This window comes from Trachurus japonicus, chromosome 20 (assembly GCF_045865225.1).
Source record: "Trachurus japonicus isolate A0001 chromosome 20, Traja_1.0".
Classification (NCBI taxonomy): Eukaryota; Metazoa; Chordata; class Actinopteri; order Carangiformes; family Carangidae; genus Trachurus; species Trachurus japonicus.
In genome coordinates this window covers 9,754,611-9,775,802 of record NC_140926.1, presented here as the reverse complement: position 1 = coordinate 9,775,802, position 21,192 = coordinate 9,754,611, and the positions used below count along the sequence as shown (strand labels likewise).

Below are 21,192 nucleotides of genomic sequence, written 5' to 3'. Positions count from 1 at the left end.
TGGAGATTTAGGTCTAAATTTAATCGCATAAATGATCAACGACAACTTAGACGAGAAATGGGAGGTCCCAATCGGTGGGCATCTTATTTAGATCGAACATAACCAGCTTAATGAGCAGAAAGGATCCCAGTGCTTCGTATTAGAGGTGCCGTATTAGAGGCCCCTTTGCTCGGACTGCATGGGTTAAAATGAGCATCCGTGATGTATTATTGTGCCTTGTTAACTTCTGATTGTTTATTGTGGGATTGTATACAGTCTCACTCACAGCAACCATTGTAAACTGCAGATTAAACAAAGATATTCACCATCGCTGATACACGTGAGCAATCTCTCTTCTTCAGTTGAAAAGGCCACCAATGGCCTGATGGCTTCGCAGTCTGACTGTTGGTTCTAAAGGAATCATTATAGCTCCTGATCTCTTCTAAAGGGGACATTAGTGTTAATATGCCTTATGCCAAACGTGAGCAGACCAATCCACAGGGCGCTGTTTACCTATCCTTCACAGCAGCTGTAAAGCTCGCCGCGTTGTCTTTGGCTGAGAGACACGTTTGTGCGGAGCTTCCTCTAAATAATGCATGGGGGAGCTTTTGTAGGAATTGTCATATTCTATACATAATGGATGTTTACAAAGCAGTGTGAGTACTTTACTTTCAGTTTTGGGGGGAGGTCATTGTTCTTGGCACTGAAAGGTGACAAAGCAGCTGGTTTTACCAGTAATATCTCCGTTCTGGTAGGACAATAAGTGAAGGAGCAGCATGCCACTCTCCACATTAATAATGAAACATCATTTAAAAGGCAAACAGTTGACAGCATATGGTGGATGAGACTATCACCCAGATGTAACTTTATCTTGATACAGCTTAAAACCCTTAAAATGAACCGTCCCGCTCAGTGGTCTTGGTATGATTCACATGTCATAGGGTTAAATAAGGCACAGTTCCTCCTTGAATTCATGTGATTTTCTGCTTTAATATACTGTACAACATTTTAGTCAGAAGATACTGAGAAATCTGAGATCTAAATGATGTATTCTGAACATTTGAAAGATGTATAATTTAATCCAGACTTTCTGTTGCACTTTTTCTTTCAGCGAGTGAAAGTGAACATGAGGAGGTTACCTGACACTGTCTGTGTGTGTGTGTGTTGTTGGACACTGCATCATCATCGCCTTGACGACTGCAGTGCAGCTGAACATGGAGAGAAAGAATTCGGGCCTCACAAGGTAAAATACCTTTAAATCCTAAACAATAACAATATGCATGTATAACGTGATATGTGAGTAATCTGTCATAGATATGGGTTCTAATGCAATAGGATCAGATGACATGTTTTTTTAGTGAGACCTGTGCTAAAGACATTACCTGAATGAAACCTACCTGAGCAAAAAGCACTTTGAAAAACATGCATAAAATGCAATAAACTTGCATGAATTCACTCAGTGTACCTTTGTTAACTCCACAGACAGTGCACTTTTGATATACTATATACACACCTTTGTGAGTGCACTCGAAAGTGCAAAGAGTACATTTAGAGTAAATATGCATGTGAAACGTCTCCATTGCCAAGTGACGAAGAAAAACTGCCCTTTTTCTACCCTTATTGTCGGCTGTGCAAGATCTCTTGTCTTGAGGGAAACCGACTGTTGTCAAACATTAAGAAAAGGCCTCTGTCCACAAGCAGATAAAATATTCTTTAGTGCACGGTGCCCTGTCCCTCAGTGACTATTGAATTACATCCCTTATCTGTGTTCATGAAAAGGAAAAAAAAAAAAAAGAATGTCAAAGGAAGATTTCAGGTCACATGCCATAGAAGAGGGGAAGTGCCTTGTCTAGTGCAACACAGACCACACTGTCATTCTGGATTAGGGCTTGATTGAGCTTAGGTGACTAGATGACAGAGGAGATGGTCATTCTGAGGGCAGGACAGGGAGATGGAAAAACAGGTTGCAGGTCAAATGTAGTATCATGCCATTTTAGATGTCAATGCACATATTTAGTTTTTAACTATTGTGTAGTTTTGGTACAAACTGTCTTATGCTAAGTAGTAAGAGATAAGATACATATAATATATATAATTTTCTCTTTAATTATACACCTTGTTAATTTATTGCAGGCTATAAAAATGCTCAAAAGGTCAGTTGAATTTTGGTGTCTGACAGAAGGCCAGAGGGCCATTGATTGATTGAAGGAGGTATTGTACAAAATTTAGCATAATTCTAAAAAACCTCAAAACTAGTTTGTGGAGAAAGAAGGTCAAAAGAGCAATCAATTGACGGCAGCGTTGTCTTTCTGCAGTTCAACTCTGACCAGAGCTGCTCACTCCAAGCACGTTGTTGTGATTAAACAGAAAAATAGTTCTGCTGTGTGTATGGCTACAAGTACATTTGCAGGGAAAAAACCTGAATGGATAATTAAGCTGCATGCTGGGCTCGTGCTCGCGTTGGTGTATTGTTAAATAACCAAATGAGATAATTTAACACAGCAGTAAACTCATGCCTGGCTATCTCTTCAGACTGATGCTAACTCCACAGAGTATGTTTTCCTTTCTAGGACGTAGTTATACACACTGCAACATATCCACATATGGCTTTTGACAGGATGCCTGAACCCCAAGAAGAAAAGTGAGTCAGTAATTTTGGTCAGCAATAGTGTTGGCAATCGTATTGGATAAGGAGCCAGTATTTGGCAGGAGGCATTCAGTTTTAACAACTAATGGATGTATTTTTCTCACAGCATCGCAATTTTACAACCTGTATAAAACATTTGCACACACACAGACACACACACACATACGCTCTATTAGTAACCCAGAAAAAAAGTTGAGCAAATTAGAAACAGGAATGTGAGGGTGTCTTTAATTCAATAAAATACACATGTAAAGGAAATGCTGCAAAGTACCTCTTTATCTAAAAGTATTATCCTTCTTTTGTGTAGTTGGTGATAAGCGCGATTGGACACGAATAGAAACAGCTGGAATTATGGGTAAAGTGTTTTGCTCTCGCCACTTCCACAACTGTTTTTTATTTTTTTTATTTTTTATTTATTTATTTATCTTTTTTTGTGGGCCGTGATAAGGTGCAGGGATATCCTGTGGTCTTTGCCTAGTTAATGTGTACGGACCGCACACTGGCTCTACTTTCACTGAGTTATTACGCCGAGTGTAATTTGAAACAATTACAAAAACATTGGCCCACTTGTTACAACACTCATTTTCCCTCACATAGACAAACCACAGATTCAATAGCTTTACATGTTTTTCAATCACACCCAGTGGAGCAGTGTTCAGTGTGAAAAAGTATAGCATTTCATCCTAGCTCGCATGGTATGGGATAATCTTTCACATTTTGCCTGGGGTTTGTTTTGCTATTTCAGCAGAAACTTGTGCAAGCCATGTGAATTACCATAGGAAAAGATGATAAAAAACCAAATGATATTGTATCAGATATAAATGAATAAACTATTTGAATGATCAGGGCAAATAATTTATCTCTGATAATAAATGGTGTTTATTGTCCTTTATACTCTGAGATGCATTGCAGAGATAACAGTTTTAAACACACAAGCAGGAGGGAGATAATATAACAACGCTTGGAATGAAGGATTCTGTGCTGCACACTAAGCTATTAAAAGAGCTCTTTTACAGATTTTAGCTCTAATAACATCAACAAACTTTGAATTATAGGGCATCTTTAAAATTGTAGATTAAGACAATAGCGTATTTTACTTATGCGCCTTACAGATTCTTGGAAGCAGCACAGATTTATCTTGTTTTGACAGACTTCTCGTCATATTTTCACACATTCTGTTTCGCAGTTGCTGCCATTGTTCAGAGATCACGGTCACCCAGTGATGATCTTTTGCAGTTTGCAGAGATGGACACCTTTGGCAGTGTGAGTACAATTTCACTTCTGGCCCCCTCATAGCAGCGTAGCTGAGCACATGGAGGTCAGGCCAGCATATACCTCCATCTCTCTCTCTCTCTCTCTCTCCCTCTCTCTCTCTCTCTCTCTCTCTCCCTCTCTCTCTCTCTGAAGGTGCTGGTGCAGTCTGACCATTGACATTTAGCATTCCTCCGCGCTGCCTCTGGGTTCTCAATGGGGGATTGAGGGGTGCAGAGGCCAGTGCCTGGTTCTCAAGGGTAAAAACAAAAAGGCTCTTGAAAATCCCAAGGAGTTCCCATGATCCCAGGAAAGACCTTGATCCGACCTGTGTTAGATTTCCATTCCACGCATTAGGGCACAAAAAAAGTACATATTTGGCTGATTTATTTTGTCTTTTGCGCTGGATTTTGGACAGATAATTGAAATGTTTTGGCTGACTGGCGCTGAAATATTTGGCATGGTGTTTTGGCAATAATAAAAAAAAATTGTTGAAGTTTGGCAGTTTAGTCCATTAAGGTCTATCATTTTCATGATTATTCATGGTCTTCACAGACATTTTCTTAGTCAGTGCAGAAGCTTGTAGTGACATTTTATGGTGGAAAGTTTTCAAAGTCATTTTTCAAGGTTTTTCCCAGTAACATACATAATCTGTTAGCATCAAAGGAGCACACATGCATAAATAATTGACTAATTCACTTAAAGGGGGCCAGCGTAGATTAATTAAGCTTGAATACTAATTATGTTTTCTGTCTACACCAACTGACGCGGTCGTTGTTTAATAAGAAACTGTTGGGTCAAAATTGCTGTGCACGTATAAGGCTGCTCTATAAATTAAGACGGTTTCACCATTTTAAGGGTAGAGCTGGGCTTTGAAACAAAATGCTAACCTTATCTTTCAGGGTTTAAATAAAGATGCTTTGTAGATGTTTTCATTATTTTTGTGACATTTTACGTAAGATGCCTTTTTTAATTATGGGGATAGATAAAAAGAGATTATATAAACATGAAAACAATATCAACTTTAATGTTTTTTATTGATTTACCAAGGCATTCACACTCACTCAGCTGCATCATGCATTTTGATTTCATCCCAACCCATCAAGACATATAATCATCTATATTAAGAAATGGTTTGATGCAGCTGTCAATATGTCTATATGATGGTTCACATTGAAATTTGCAACTCTAATTAACACACTTTAGGGATAGGGAAATACACTCATTTTTGAGTATAAGGAAAAGACAAAACATGTGCAGATATCTCTATGTAAAGCTTGTAAAACTCTTGTCATTTCCAGAAGCACTCTTGTCCTTGACTCCTTCGCCTGGTGCACAGGGTGCTTGTCTGGAAATGGTAGCTTGAAGTAGCTTCTGTGAAGGCGAGGTTGTCTACACTCCCCTGGCAAACCGCGCACACAGGGACAGAGGAAGACAGCTCAAAGCTGGGGCCTTGTTTACAGCAGAGTGGGGAAGAAAACAGGCAGACGTAAATGAGGGTTGACGGTTTCATGAAGCACAATTGGTTGATGGCAGATTCAATGTGACTGGGCTGAACTGGGCGATGATCCGTACAGTATGCAAAATTCACTTTCTAGCTTGTCTGTGCCCACCAGCCCCTAGCAGCAAGCGGTCTTCCCCAAGCCCTTCTAGCTATGCCTGTGAATGTAGCAAGAACTGAACAAGGAATTGTTGTGTTCAATTCCTTTTGACAACAATCACATTTAAAAAGGAAGGAAAGAAAAGAAAAAAAGTCATGGATTTTTTTTATTTTGTCACCAGTTAAAAATGATTTTTTTTCTCATGTTCCCTGCAAAGTAAGCATTTTGTCTGCTACACAGCAAAGCAATGAGGTTTACGCAAGCATGTGTGGATGCCTTCATATGACAAGAGAATAAACTCAGAGGCTATTGCGTTATGCTACTTTATATGTATGTTGTAATATATCCAAATTTCTTGGCACATGATTTTGATGCAGCACCAACAGTTTTGCATATTTAAGTGCAATGTGACAGGCACATTTTTTTTTTTTTTTTCATGAAATCTCTGCCAACACTGAGCCAGTTTACATTTCTGCTATCATAGTTCTTAGTTATTAAATGGCCATTTGTACCTCTGATAAATTCAGCTTATTTCAGAAACCTCTATGATACCTTTCTTCCCTCAGGATTGAATTGTTGTTTATCGTTTTAGAAATGCAACATCTGCTGTTCCATCCAGTTATGGCACATTAAACAACAGTCCTTTTATTACAAGGAGCATGCTGTCAATGTCAGTGGGGTCTAGGGAGAGAGATGAGAACCAGGCATTTTTCTTAGCTCTCTAGACAGAGAGGCTCACATGGCGCTGTGTGGATTAGATTTTTAGTGACAATGACCCAAAGCGTTAGGCCTGGGGTGTATGTAGCTACTGTACTCCTTCTGTGTACTTTCCCTGGTGTGTTTACTAAGCTTTTTTTCCCCACTGAACTTAAGGCAAGAATACGTTCATAGTAATCAGAGGACTTATTGATATTTGCAGGACATGGAGCTAATTCACTTTGCACAGTGCCAGAATTTGTCACTGTTTGAAATGAGACCAAAGCAAAAAAAAAGTGCCCACAGCAGAAGTGACATAAACTGACTTAAAAAAAATGACACAATAGAAATAATAAGAATTACTATGTATACATTTAAAGCAAAAACAAAAAAACAACAACTCAGGTGATATTCTTAAATATAACATTTTGACTGATGCTATATCTACATTATGCATTAACATGTGCATGTGTGCATCCCAGTTCATTCTGTGCAGCTTTCAGGTGATGAACTAAATACATTTGTTTAGCTTGAGATAAAACTTAATGGAATTTCCTCTTTGGTTTTTACCCTTCATCTTTGAAAGTGCCTTTAGCCTCGAGGGCAAACACAGTCATCTGAGAAATAAAAAGAGTCTTATCCCCCATTGTTCTAATTTGATGATTAATTACATTAGCAAACAAAATATCAACCCCAACAATAACTTTTATAGTATCACTGGTTAAATGACTGAACAACAGTCTCAGAGTATCAAGTAAAAAAAATAGGATTTACTGTCGAGGGACGTTATTTCAAATGTATTCATTAAGGTTGAGAACTGGCTGTGAGGTTCCAATAACAATCAAAATTTTAATACCATATAATGAATGCAAATGTCATGTATCTTATTTAAATGACTGCCTTAGTTTACAGCACAATATTGTTTAAGTGTCCTGGTTATAAGACAAAACAAATGGTGATTGTATTCCATTTTTTTTATTAGCAGAATAACCTGACTAATTTTCTCATATTTGTGTCAGGGAGATTCTCAATTTGCATACTGTGCGCCAAACAATATCTGTCTTAGAGAAAGGTGTGTAAAGAGTCTGATGAAATAAAAAAAATGTATAATGAAAAAAACAAAACATAGAGCAACAATCACCACTGATGCAGCATTTGCCAGTCTAATACTCCACAGTATGTGAAATTCAGAAAAACTGATTGGTACCCAGTCGAAAAGAAAATGGTTTTTAAATAAGTTACAATTAGATAAGCATTAATCTCAGTGGTATAAATGAATGTCTTGCTGTAGGGCTTGTTGAATGTAAAAACAGATTTACAAAAACTCCTCATACCAGATTGGTCTGGATGTAGTCCTCCTCTTTTTAATTGCTCTGTCATTTAGAGTTGAAATACGCTCCCCACCCATTCTGTCCCTTGATTTTTGTCTTTGAAATTAAATATTGTATACAAATACATGCTGTTCATGGGCATGAGCACAGTTCATCATTGAAATCTGCATAAAATGATGCTTAAAAAGCTCCATACGCTTTGAGCTACAGAGCTCTTTTATACGGTGCATTCTTATGTAAACATATCCATAACGAAAACAACTACTTATGCCTTTTTCCTCAGCTTTCTTATTGTTCTGCTTGTCCGCAGAAATGAGAGAAATGTGGGACTGTGGAGTTTGTTCCACATACTGTTGATTTCAAAGAAACCCATACTTTCTGTCAGACATCCCTTCTTCTTTTTCTTTCCATTTCATGCAAGTGTAGACCACCTACAGCACTATTACAAATACTGTACTAGTGTAAGACAATGTACTGCAAGGCACATACATAAAGCCTATATGTATAATCTCAAGTGAAAATTCTCCAAGCTTTACTAAGTGCCCAGGACCTGGCATGATGTTATTTAAAGACAATTTTTCTCTCCTTCAAGACTTTTTAGGTTGAGTTCATGTGAATGAAAGTAATGAGGAGTGTGTCTGGATTTCCATAGTTATTTGCATACCATGTCGGTGTACTCTCGTGCAGCCGGTGTAAAGACGCATAATTTTCCAGGAGAGAGTGTTGGTGCCCATTCGTTTTAGAAACAAGGAGGAAGTATTTTAATGTGACCTTCATTACACATTCATGTCAACTTTTCTTATCTATTTATGATTAAATTTTTTTCCACTCCTGTTGTTCAATTAGTGCTTGACCCCTTTAGCAGCGATGTAAATTAAATGACATTTCAGTGTCATCCCATATTTAAAATACTGTGTTAGTTGCGGATCATAAATGATGATCTTCATTCTGCAGCTAATTTATTCATTTAACAATTTCCCTCCAGAAGTTACAGCAGAAGGCTCTGCAGCAACCTAAGCAGAAGAAATCCAAGTCGGCTGAATTTCTGATGGGTGAGTCCTGCTTGATGAGTTATTGCTCATAATTTGTGTAAGGATTAATTAACTAATTACAGACAAATGGCTTTGGGCTAAATTTTGCTCTTGCTTGTCAGGGCGCAATTTGTAATTATTTTAATCATTTCTTCTTCTTCTCTTTTTTTTTCTCCTCCTCCTGCAAGATTCTGATTTAATTTTAACCTAAATGTGTTTTAGTGTCATTTGAGGGGGACGCGCTTGAAACATTTGAGGGCAGAGAAATCGCCAACAGAAAAATGTTGTCGCTGTAAAATATGTTTTTTTAATTTATTTTTATTTTCATTTTACAAGTCACTTTGACCTAGCTGTTGTATTGCCCCGTCGTGTCACTGTTTGTGTTTTTTTTCTCTTCATATTTCGACTTATTTTGTCAGGGAAAGAAGAGCGAGCTGCTGTGGTGGGTTTAGAAAACCCAGCCTTCGATGGAGAAGGAAGTGCCAAGCTTTCCGTTCCTCCCGTTTGGCTGGGGAGAGAAATTCGAGGTGACAGGCCAGATAGCACCCTTGCAGCTCACCAAAAAAAAATGGAGCTGCAAGCCCCTGCCAAAGAAAGAGGTGAAGCTTCATTCTTCATTAGCCTCAAATTTGTTGACAGTAGATGTGTTCCTGATCTAACCTTTCTCTCACTCTCTCATTCGTTCTCTCTCTCTTTCTCTTTCTCTCTCTCCATTCGAGAGGCCCTTGGTTCCTGCATTCCAAAGCAAGCGTGTCCTAACAAGCAACCCTCGTATAACTTCTTCCTCTGCCGGAGAACGCTACAGTAGTGGGTGTTCTATCTCTATCTAGAAGTACCCTCGACACAATCAGCCTTAACACCCACTCTCGGCTACATGCCTTGTGGTGGGCTGGAGTCATAGGAGAGTGCATTTACATATGCTACTACGCTACCAAGCCGATCCGCTGTCTGTGTGGTGTACTCAGAACGCCCCCGAAACACAGCTCAAGGCCAATCAGGCATACGAATATGCCCCCTTATAATTCAGTATGTCAGGGAGAACTCTTGAGGAATGGGATGGTAAATGGTAAAGGATGGTAAAGGATGCGTTCAAGGCTGCAAGCGTGCCAGTTATCTCAAGGATGAGTCACATGTTTGATTCTTGATTTAATTTGGTTTATTTAGCGTTTCGCCGTGCGTGGCTAGCAATTATTATCACTTATTTTCATTACGTTTCATGCGCAAAAAGCAAAAGGTGGGGTTACACTGTGTGGGACTAGCCAACGTATGAAAATATATACACACACTATAAACATGCATGATGTTGACAAGTAATGTTAAGTTTGAAGTAATCAATAATAATACTATAATGGGCTGAAAATGATCATTTTAAACACATTTTTTTCCAGCGTGGAAATCAACCCGAGCAGAAGCCATTGTCTTTGTTCTTGTTTTGTTTTTCAGCCTTATATTTAATTTGTGATACACAGTATATAGCTCAGGGTCAAGTTGTAAGACACCGTGGAGGTCTGGCTGATTTGGGGAGTTTTGAGAGACATGGTTTAACTTTATGCTGTTAAACTATAGATAACTGAGAACCTTCCTGGAGCTGGATGAGAGAATTGGAAACTTTGTCGCTCACTCCTTTAAACTGACTGTTGATAAGTGACACATCATGGGATTGATCAGAGTTCTCTTTCCTTTTCCTCGTCCAGAAAAACCTTTGTTTCCTACAGCACACCAGATACATTTAACCACTACTGTTTCAAACATATATTGACAAACCGATTATTTTAGATGAGGCAAGATAAGTTGCCGTTTTTAAGTTTTCCGGTAACACTTTATAACAAGTACACATTCTGAAGCATTAGTTAAGCATGAAATACTGATTACTGATACTGAACATTTATAACACATGAATACTCATTAGTATGTAGTTTATAAACACAGTTAAAAATCTTGTACTCATCATTGATAAGCACTAACTGTATTCATAAACTACATACTAATGTGTATTCATGCATTATAAATGAAGAATTCAGTATTTATTAATGCTTAATAGTGTGTACTTATTATAAAGCGTTACCAGTTTTCCTCTTTCATTACATTGATTAGAAATATACATCTTGCTATGTGCCATAAACTTGAACAATATGGCATTTATTAATAGTAGAACTTTTCAAAGTTATGCATTTCATATCTATTACATATTCAGCATTGACAGGCCTGTGTCAAGCCCAGTTGCAGCTTCTCATCGCATGCATATCTCAAAGAGTATTGTATATATTCATCACACACTGTTTTATAGTTGTATAACTTCATTGTGCAAAAATGACATTTACATAAACAAAGTATAAATTACAAGAAGCAAAATTGGCCCAACAAAAGCACACACTTTTTTTTATTGTGTAGTGAGAATAGGCACTGTGTGTAACTTGTGTGCCGTTATTAGAAGATCACAACAATTGTTCCTGTTTGTGACACTTGTATTTGCTCTTTACTAAAATCTTTCATTATCTCTTTCCCTCTGCTAGGAGTAACTCTGGCTGGTAAGAAGTGCTAGTTATTGATATTGTTCGTGTTAGAGCAGAGAATTGATATTTTCATTAGAGAGATGAACTGGAGGATAGCCAGACTATTTAGGTAAATCACAGATATGATTCAAAAGGCGATCCACGAAGCTTCCACCATTATGCAAATTTGTGTTTGAAAAAAGGGTTTCATAACCTCAGAGCTATTTGCGCCGAAATTGTTCAAACTCTGTGTTAACGATGTAGAGGGATTTAACGTGAATTTCACAGTCAATTTATGGTGCCATTGAGGAGTCATACGGCTGCTCCTTGTTTAATAAGGGCTTCAGTCTGACTCAGAGTAAGGACAGAGTGTGAAAACCTCATGGAGATATTTCATGTGCGCACGAAAGAATCACAGTGAGCTTTTTTTGGGTAGTGGCCTAGTGGACCAGTGGCTCTCCTATGCAAACACACTTACTCACATTTTTATGCGTCCGAGCACCAATACCCTCAGACTTCTATAAAGGCAATCCTTGTGTGGAATATATAACATGATTTAATGCACCATGCATTTTTTTGCCCCACAACCTGAGAAATACAAGTATAGCAATTTAGATTGGAGTGAAATATTCAAGGCCTGTAATGAGTATGATTTGGGGTTAAGAAAGCTGCTTGGTGGCCCTGGAGCCATTGGATTCCCATAAACTCTGTGGAGCAGACTTGATACCCATAGGTCAGTGATTGCTAATAAGAAGTCAATGAGACATGGGCTTGGGATATTTTCCTTTGGATCTGCTCCTCCAAACTTGCCCGGTCCTCTAGGCCACTGACCTTAGAGTATTTAGAAGGTATTGTCTTTGAAATTCCAGGTACTTTTGAGCTTGTAGACTTTCTCATTAGTTCCTTTTGAACACGGCAAACATATGGCGGTCGTATTTAAGAGACTGCCTGCCGTGACCTTTTGCAGCATGCTAATTAGGCCCCAGAGCACCGCAGGCCATGGAGAGGCGCACTGAGAAACCCAGCAGTCTCTTTCCCACTTCTCTCTCTCCCTGCCTCTGTACTCCCGTCTCATCTTGGCTCTGCCTTATCTGGTAGCAGCCGCTGCCCCTGCCCTTCGACAGAGTGGGTTTCAAAATTAACATTTTGCTTCATGTGCTTCTAATAACCACTAACCTGAACCTGTACAACTCCCCTCTTCCCTTCCCTGCAACGCCAACTCCACCCCCACCTCCTCCTCCCACCCCCCCTCTTCCTCTCATTCTCTCTCCTCTCGCACTTTACACAGGAGATGAACGTGCCCAAAATTACTTTGACCCGTCGCCGGTGCAGCAGACAGACCCAAGACATTGCAGGATGGCCGGGGTCAGCACTGAAGATGAGCTGGAATTAAGTATGCCATTCTCTGTCATAATAGTTCTCCTCGGTTCATTAAAGTGAGGTGAGAGAGATCACTGGTAGCAGACTGCCATTTGAGACGGCAGGACACTCTATGTAAATACACCAAGTGATGGCATCGCCAGATTGGCTGCACGACTCGCTGTCATTGTCGAAGGTCACTTATCATTGGTCAGTTTTCATTTCACCATGGCGTCTCCTCTCCCCTGTCAAGTGATATGCATAGAGCCATATCAATAGTTTGCAGCCCCCTCCTGAAGTAGGCCTATTAAAAGCGAGCTCTTGGGAGCCAAGTAATATGCATGTTATAATGAAACATGGCTATTAATGGAGAAGCCATTTCACCTGTATCTTTTGGATATCATTGCCGTGTAATATCAAAGGATTCGCCAAACCAAATCTCATCACATGATGACAGGCCGGCTAACAGGCATGTTAATGCTCCTATTTCATTACTGCTCTGCATACACTTGATTTTCACCCCTCTCCAGCCATGGCTAATATGTCTGGTTTGCATGTTAAGATGTGGTTTAGATTGACTTGTATGATAAGTAGGACGTAATTCGGAGGCACACAAATGCATGTAATTTTCCAGCATCACTGCAGGTGTATTCATTTTATAATTGTTTTAACCTGTAGCAATGTTGAATGCAGATGAAAACAGACTCTATCAAAGAATGGCAGTATTGCTGGATGAGGATGACACCTCCATAGACATACCAGGTATGTATTGTCATATTATTGTAATAATGTAATGTGTGTCGATATTTCAGAAGCAGTTTGTGTGTTGTAGGCTACAGTTACCTTGAGTGTGTCGGTTTGCTATTCAGACTTGTATTTTGTTGTACTTGAATTGGAGACCATTTGTTTACATAGGGTAAATATGTCAATATAATTAAATATACATATAAACTTTGTGTTTTAACATCATGAAGGTAAATTAGGAAAATTACCAAAGTTAGGGTTAAGGAAAAAAATAATTGATCCTGTTACCACAGCAGTTCTGCTAAGGACTACAGTGTTTAGGTACGGTGTCTTTAAGAAAAGCTCAAAACAGTGAAATCATAAACAACCCAAACAAAGATTAGATGCTACATTTTCAGCGAAAGCAGCACTAACATGGAACAAAGACTCAGACTGGAAACGAACCCGCGCAGTAGTCTGTGCTTTCCAAGCACAGCCATTGTCTCACAGTAGGCGTGCCTTTTCTCATTAGCTCAGTTTCATTTAAATATGTAGCCAACCAGGCAACATTGAGGTGGTTTAAGATTAGCATTGTTCTGGGTGAAGACAGTCGCACCAGATCCCGTTGACATGACGCACATTTCCCTTGTAATTCCAGTGCACAAGTGATGGGTTTAGGCCCGCTTCAACATGGTGGAATTTAGCCGACTCGTATTATTTGCCATTGTCTCGGATTTAGCTGTACCACCGAGATTAGCAGCCCCATCCATTGTCTTGGAATGTTCATGAAATCCCACAGAAAAAGTAAAGAGGATCTTGGATTAACTGTTCCTCCATGCAATAGGCTGAGAGACAGGGAAGGGAAGAGAGGGAGAGCTCGTACTTCTCTACTGTTGGAGTCCAACTGCAAGTGATTGCCAGTTAGAGCTTCACCGAGCTACAACAGAATTCAAGACAATCACCTTACGCTGTTGTATGGATGCCTCCCACTGGTGTAGGCTGCAAGTCTATGCAGCTGTAGAACCCAGCTCAGTGTATGTCACTACTGATCCTGACATTTTGTGACTGCTTCTCAGGCTTTTGTCTTTGCTTTTACAGCCTGCCACAAAGCACCATACACATTTCACAAGAAGAGAGCATGAATAAGACAAAATATTAATGAAATGGACAGTGGCCAGTGCTGTAGACATTTTTTTTTCACAAAGAAAATCCTGGAAAAATCCCTTGTCTGTCAGTCTAAGATCTTCAGCTCCTCCTTTTTATCTCAATGAATTCTATTGCTTTGGCTTGGAGATGAAAGACCACAGAACTGGTGTTCTATTCATTCTAGTTCTCAGTAAGGCGTTAGGCGCTGATATCATCTCCTATGTGAAAAGCATTAGGCAGCGATAACAGCTCTGGCTTTTACACATATTGGACTGCACACGATGAATACGCAGATGCTCAGAGAATACCTAAATGCTTTCCACCAAGAGACGGTACAGCAAAACTGTTAAGACACACAGCACGTTAGCTACAGTGGATGATGCTTTTCTTCTTCCAGGAACAAATGCTAACGAGAAACTAGTTCACACACGGTGCAGAGGAAAACTTGGGTTGATGAGAGTAAGAACTGAATGTTTTTGTGTGAACAAAACCAAAGGATTTTAACAAATTTTTAAACTTAACTTGGCAGCAAACAGTTGAAAGCACTGATGGTTTCCATTTCAGGATGAGTTTCAATGAGAAAGAGGTGATAAAATTCTACAGATTATTAGCTTTTATCGCCTTTTTGTTTAAAGTCAGATTAGCAGCAGGGTACTCAGGTGTTTGTCATGCAAACCTCACAAAATACCTTGTTGTTTTTGTGGTGTCATAGTATATCCATGGGAATTGTTTTTATCAGCTCGGGGTTCACAGCTTCACTGCTGCAGGTTTTGTTGTCTTTGTTGCCTGTGTTTATCACGTCACAAATTTGTCCAATTTTGTTGAGGCAAATTTTTTCTGGTCAAAATAAGTGAAGTCAGCTTTTGCCCTATGTTGGTGTTTCATTTGTCTTTGCAATACAGCGGGTGCTATCAGACCAGTTGAGGTGATCTGTGATTGGTGGTTAGAGTTGGGGGCAAAAGCCTTACAGCTCAGTCTCCATGGCTCATGTAGTCTTGCTTCAACCATAGAGTTCAGGTCATCAGATCAATGTAAATTTGGCGCTGGTATTCCACTCCAGTGTGGGGGGCTCTCAGCATTCTTCATGGATGCTTGGGCTTGGAGGCACACACAGTATCAGTGCCTATATGTAAAACTACTGCTCTCTCTCAGTTTGAATGTGGTAAAGACGGGAACTGATGCATAAAAAATGCCTTATGATTGTAAATATGACACCATAGTTTTTGTAAATGTTCACATTGTGTATTTGAGAGAGTTACTGTTTGAGTGTATATATTGTCCAGCTGCATTTCTGTCTTTATATACAAATACAAATCAGTGTTTGTGGCTATGTCTGGATGTGCTAAGTATATGCAGCCATCACCATGTGTATAGATGCTCTGATGTTTATGTGTGCTGATTCATGTGTGTACGTCTGTGTGTGTGTGTGTGTGTGTGTGTGTGTGTGTGTGTGTGTGTGTGTGTGTCTGTGCATGCCCACTGATGCGTATCTCTCCAGGTACGCTGCAAGCCTCCAGGGATGAGGAGGTGTTGGAGGTGAAGACGGGTGATCCGGTGCTTCAGCGGCGACTGCTGCTCCACGGTGGTGGTCATGCCTCGGGCTGCAGGCCCTCCCAGGCCCAAACCATTGCCAAAACCCAGGATGAGGCTAGTGCTGGGCTGGGAGGAGAAGCTGGACTCGAAGCGGGGAGGATGGTAATGGGCAGAGAGAGCACTGTAAAAAGTAATGCTATTCTTTTATTTGATTTTCTGTTATGTTTGTTATGTTAGTGTTGTATTTAACTTTTACTGCATGTATAGTGTGATCGTATAAACTGCACCTTGTGTATACATAATATAGAATCAGTCTAGAAAATAATTGTTCCATGAAATAAAATATTTTTGTGAAATTCTTTACCTGGTGATGAAGAGACAAAACCTCTTTTTTTATATAATGCTGCAGTTATTTTTGATTAACATTTGAACATTTTTGATGCCTGTGTATTACTTCTTGCAGTGAAGATAGCCGAGGAGGTGATCCCCCACTACGCCCAGCAGCTGAGGGAGCGTGTGCAGCCTGACATGATCACGCTTGGCAGCCTTTCACTGCAGCAGGTCAGGGCCACAAAGAGGAATATCTGTGTCATCATCCCGTACTCACCAGCACATCAGCCATGTCCATTATGCTGTGTATCACTGGCTTTGGCTAATGGACCTAGAGTGCGTGCATGTGTGCGTGTACATTTATCTGTTTTTGTCTGTTCAGATCTGTACTGTATATGTGTTTTACTTACTCGACTTGCTAATTTTCTTTTTCTAACTTTCCATATCTCCTTTGCTTTTTGTCCCTAATCTTATTTCTCCTCCATTTAAAACTTCTGCATTTCATTTTCAGTGCTTATGGTCCCCATCTCAGCTGAATGCACTCATGTGGAATTAGTTTTTGTGCAACATGCATTCAAGGTTTTCCAGAGGTTATCTAACTCGCTCATCCTCATGTCAAAAATCTGTGCATGGATTTGGATACAGATCTCCATAATCTTGTGTTACATACTGTATGATATTCCCACATAATTAATTGAATTTTTGTCTTTGAACTTTGTCTTACGTACGTGTTTCCTGACAGAAGCTGAATTTTCTTCGTTCTTTACTCGTCTCATGGTCTTTTCAGGAAAAATAGAGCGTGACTACCTTTTTTTTTCTCCTCCTAACTGAGGAGCGGGGATTTTGTGAACTAGCGCTATGATATAAAGCTTCTTTCAAAACAAATGTTTGTATTCCATCAGTCAGAAAAAAAAAGAAATGGGAGTGGATATGAGGAGATGGGGTTTCCATTGTGTTGGCAAATCTAGATGGCAAAGAAACCCAAACATCGGTGCATATGTAAACAGAATACAGAACTTCTATCCACTGTATTTATAGTTCTAATCTCATTTGAAAGGAGAGTAGGAGTATCAAATTATATGAAAAGAAAGTAACCGTAATTGGGAGAAAATGGTTCAGCAATGTCTTACCCTCAATTGGAAGCCACAGCAACAGTTGACTCATCCTCTCTTACTGGATAATCAGTAGCATCAACTGTGTACTGTATCAGTATTGGGATCAGTGTTATCTTATTCTGTCACAATATGTGTGCGCTCTCCTACTGTTTCCACACCCACCTCCCATTGAAAACACATTATCCACCAGAGATTTCACATCTATTTTAAAAATAATAGTGTTTTTCTTCTTTCTCTATTCTGCCGTACAAAGCCTCTACAGAGCGAGACGCTGTCACTTAGCAGTGTCGGTGCGTCTGAATGGGGAGAGTGAATGTGCTGACTGAATGTAAAACTGGCAGAAATACTCATCAAACGCTACATGTCTTTAGGGTCTGGCTCAGTATAGATTGCCTGCAGATTGCAGTTGCTCCTTGTGCTCAATTCTGCCATTATGGCGCGCCGCACTGTTTCATAAAGCTGCATCCAAAGAAAAGTGTGCGTGTGTATTTACATGTATTTGCAGCGAGCGTCTCCGATGGGACCGGTGAAGAGGACACAGTGGGAGAAGAGAAAGAAGAGAATACTGGCTTTCTTTACTGGGAATGATAAGGTACAGATCCACGTACTTGACGTATACTGTTTGAAGAATATATTGCTTTTTTTTGTTTTTTTTGTTACAGGTATAGCCGCCCTCAGGACATAAAGCTTGAAGCTAAATTCTGTTTTCATGAGCTTAACACATTCAATAATAGAAACCCAGCAAATTGTCTATGCTTATAAACTTAGCTTAAAATATGTCATCACAGAAATTACTATCTAACGATATAATTTAGAGTGATGTGATTCAAATTAAAAATGTCAATTAGCTGATAAAGTTAATGATGGTTAACGCATCAACTCTGCATGGTAACATATCCGCTTGAATATTTCAAAGGATCCCTTCTCACAAAGAGACTGTGACGAAGCAGGAGGAGAAGCGCCACAACCCAGGCTGAACACGCTGCTTGAGTGGTAAGTCCAGCCCATTTCATATTTCTCTCCATATGTACAATTGATGTCACATGACTGTAATCACTACTTGTGTGAAAACCATTTGTATTCTCACTGACATTCGAGAAGGAATGTAATTCATATATCCTCTGCATGGTTTCTCCTGTCGGCGGGTATTGCATTGTGGGTAGTTTGGCTGGGGGGCACGGAAATCTGTCCGTGTCATTGGAGGCTTGGAGGCACATCAATTCTTGGTCCATCCACTTTAGGATCACACATCACATCTCATAGCCAGAGCCCCACAGGCAACTCGCTTAGCATGTTTAAGTTTTTAGTAATTATGGACTACCATGCAGGATGACAAGATAAAAATCACGAAACCACTGTACACATCAGTATCTCCTCTTGTGTTTGGTTGTTTTATGGGTGGGTGGTAGTCAGACACCAGCCTTGTCAGATGAATGTGGATCGGAGTTTGGCAAGATGACCTCCTCTCGACAGCCTTGAACCCTGTAAATTCCTTCTGATATCAATGGTGGGTGGCTATTAGACATGGGAGACTTTCTATGCATCACCTAGGGCTACATCTGCCTGAAATTGAATGAGAAATGATTTCACTTTTTTCTCTCCCCAAGCCTCTGAAATAAAAAAATAAAGACGAGAGACATGGAGCTGACTTGTGGTTTTTGTAACAAATGTGTAATTCATTTGTTTCCACTGTTTCTGATTTAATGGAGGTCGAGTAATTGCATTAGGAAGCACACTGTGCCTTGTTGTGAACTGATGAAAGCACATGTAATACTTTTGATAGGCGAACAGAGAGAAGGGAGAAAAAGGAAAAGAAAGACCCAGTGCCTGCCTTTGATGCCGAGCATTTATTTGCTGAATTATCCTTCCTTTTACAAGCATCTTATCCCCAGTCACAGGCAGGCCAGGGCCCCTGTGATATTGCTTTATTTTGAGGAATTAAGAGAGGTGGCGAGGAGACAGAGCGAAGCAACCGTTTATTACATTACCACTGATAAGATTGAAAGGCCGAGAAAGAGAGAGAAAGAGAAAGAGAGAGGGAGAAGGGTGGGAAGGTGGGGTGTGTGGGGTTGTTGTGGTGTTATTAGATTGAGCTGATACAGAGCGGAACAACAGACCAAAATGCAGGTGGCTGTGTTAACAGGGTTAGTTTCCTATGTTTGTCTGTGTTGTATACGTGAATATGCATGTGTATGTGTGTGTGTTTGTGTGTTTTAGTGCACATAGCAGCAGAACCATTGAAAGCCCGTCACGCAGAGGGCTGGGGGAAGGCCAAGAAGAAGCTACGGCCAAATTCGACCAGATGACAAAGCTCCCAGAATCCTCCTATTCAACATCACAGCCCATGTGGCAGGTAAGGTCTGTTTGCCGGTGCGGCCGCGGACAGAGAAGCACAAGCTCCCAGGAAAAAGAAAGCACACAAATGGGAAGTGACATATCCCTTAATCTCTAAAAGGGTTGATTCACAGGAGAAGATACCGGTCCTGATGTGTTTACAAATCTTTACGAAAGGCAGGGTTGTTTTTTTCGAAAAACAGTAAAATGATGAAATTATGTGAAATCCTGCATTGAATGGGACCTGAAGTGGGAGGTGGAGGTGGGAGAACCCTAAGATCCGGTATAGCAGTGCAGCGGGGGAAAAATGACTCACCTCAAAAATAATTCCTAAATTGATTTGCCGTACCGTACCGGTAGCTAGCAAGACAGATAGCCAAGTTGAACATTGAGGAGCTATTTGTTGAGCTGTTTGAAAGGTTAGCATTTCAAATTACCTACCACTTCAGCTCCGTTTCTGCTCGCTCTCCCTCTGTCGCTAGCAAGACGCTGACAGTAAGGACGGTGAGCGACAGTTTATCGGCATCTGAGCGTGTGACACGGGGTTCAGACAGACAGGAGGCAGAAGCGGCGTTGAGTGCTGCCATGTGTCAGTAGCCAGGCTGTTCCCACTTGGGGTGCATTGCTCTGCGTCAGTCAACAAGTGATTCTGCTCCTCTGGTGTTTTTGTGATCCCACGTAGATCTTTATATCATCCTCATGCATATATGACGTAAAGCGTTTTATGTGTTCCTGTTAAAAGGATCATTGCCTGTATAATGATGTGCAGGGAGGGCTCCTGCCTGAGTGAGTAAGTATGTGTGTGTACGTGTACGTCTCCTTCTCACTCTCTGGTTAAAGACTACTAACAAATATTTGGGTTAAGTATGTACTTAAAAAAAAATACACTTAAAAAAAGCAGTGGTAAAAATTTCTAATACATAAGGGCAAAAGTGTCGGGGAAACTGAAACCCCTGGGAAACAATAGGGAGGGCAGCAAGTCCAAATGAATCCACTGAAGAAGTGATGAGTACATTACTATAAAAGGATGTGTGGGGGTTGGGCCACAGAGCATCTTTCTGATTTGTTGACAGCAGTTAACTGAGTTAGAAAAATAACTTATTAGATATTATTATGTACAAAAACTGTAAATTAGATTTATTTATGTATCAATGTTAATTTTTTTTCAGACTATTGTGGAATAACTACAGTTAAAGATTTTGCAACTGGGTATTAAACATGGTGCAGTTGTGAGTTTTGCTAATTTGAAAAAATGTATGAACAAGGTCTTGTTAGTAGTATTCAAGGCCTCAGATTGTACGGCCTCTTTATTCAATGTTGGACAACGCTTCAGAAAGAGTCTCCAGGTCTATGGTGTCTCAAAAGTTGTGGAGAGGAAACCATGATGTGTTCAAGCACACTGAACAAATCAACCAGCAGAAAATTGTTTCGTTTTGTGAGGGCGCAGAAAAAGAACCACAAGTGCACAGCATCTTTGCGAGGGAGCATTTTCCTTTTGACTTTTGAGACTGTTGAGGCAGGGACAGTGGTTTGTGTCTCCGCTCTGTAAAATAACATCACACCACACTCGCACACAGAGATTTTCTTCTACTACTCGCACTTTGGAGTTCACCCACACCTTCCA

At 40.0% G+C, this 21,192-nt stretch overlaps 1 protein-coding gene across 1 annotated transcript in view; it reads left to right on the top strand.

Moving 5' to 3' along the window:
- Positions 1-1,125: 1,125 nt before the first annotated feature.
- The window catches only part of ofcc1 (orofacial cleft 1 candidate 1), an 80,410-nt gene continuing 60,343 nt past the window's right edge, over positions 1,126-21,192 (top strand). Inside the window, exons 1-11 of the mRNA XM_085763450.1 lie at positions 1,126-1,222; positions 3,813-3,889; positions 8,491-8,557; positions 8,956-9,135; positions 12,317-12,421; positions 13,081-13,149; positions 15,755-15,979; positions 16,253-16,350; positions 17,740-17,826; positions 18,151-18,227; positions 19,452-19,587. Coding sequence (XP_085619576.1) covers positions 3,872-3,889; positions 8,491-8,557; positions 8,956-9,135; positions 12,317-12,421; positions 13,081-13,149; positions 15,755-15,979; positions 16,253-16,350; positions 17,740-17,826; positions 18,151-18,227; positions 19,452-19,587 — 1,062 coding nt within the window. The 5' untranslated portion in view covers positions 1,126-1,222; positions 3,813-3,871. The remainder of the gene's footprint in view (positions 1,223-3,812; positions 3,890-8,490; positions 8,558-8,955; positions 9,136-12,316; positions 12,422-13,080; positions 13,150-15,754; positions 15,980-16,252; positions 16,351-17,739; positions 17,827-18,150; positions 18,228-19,451; positions 19,588-21,192) is intronic.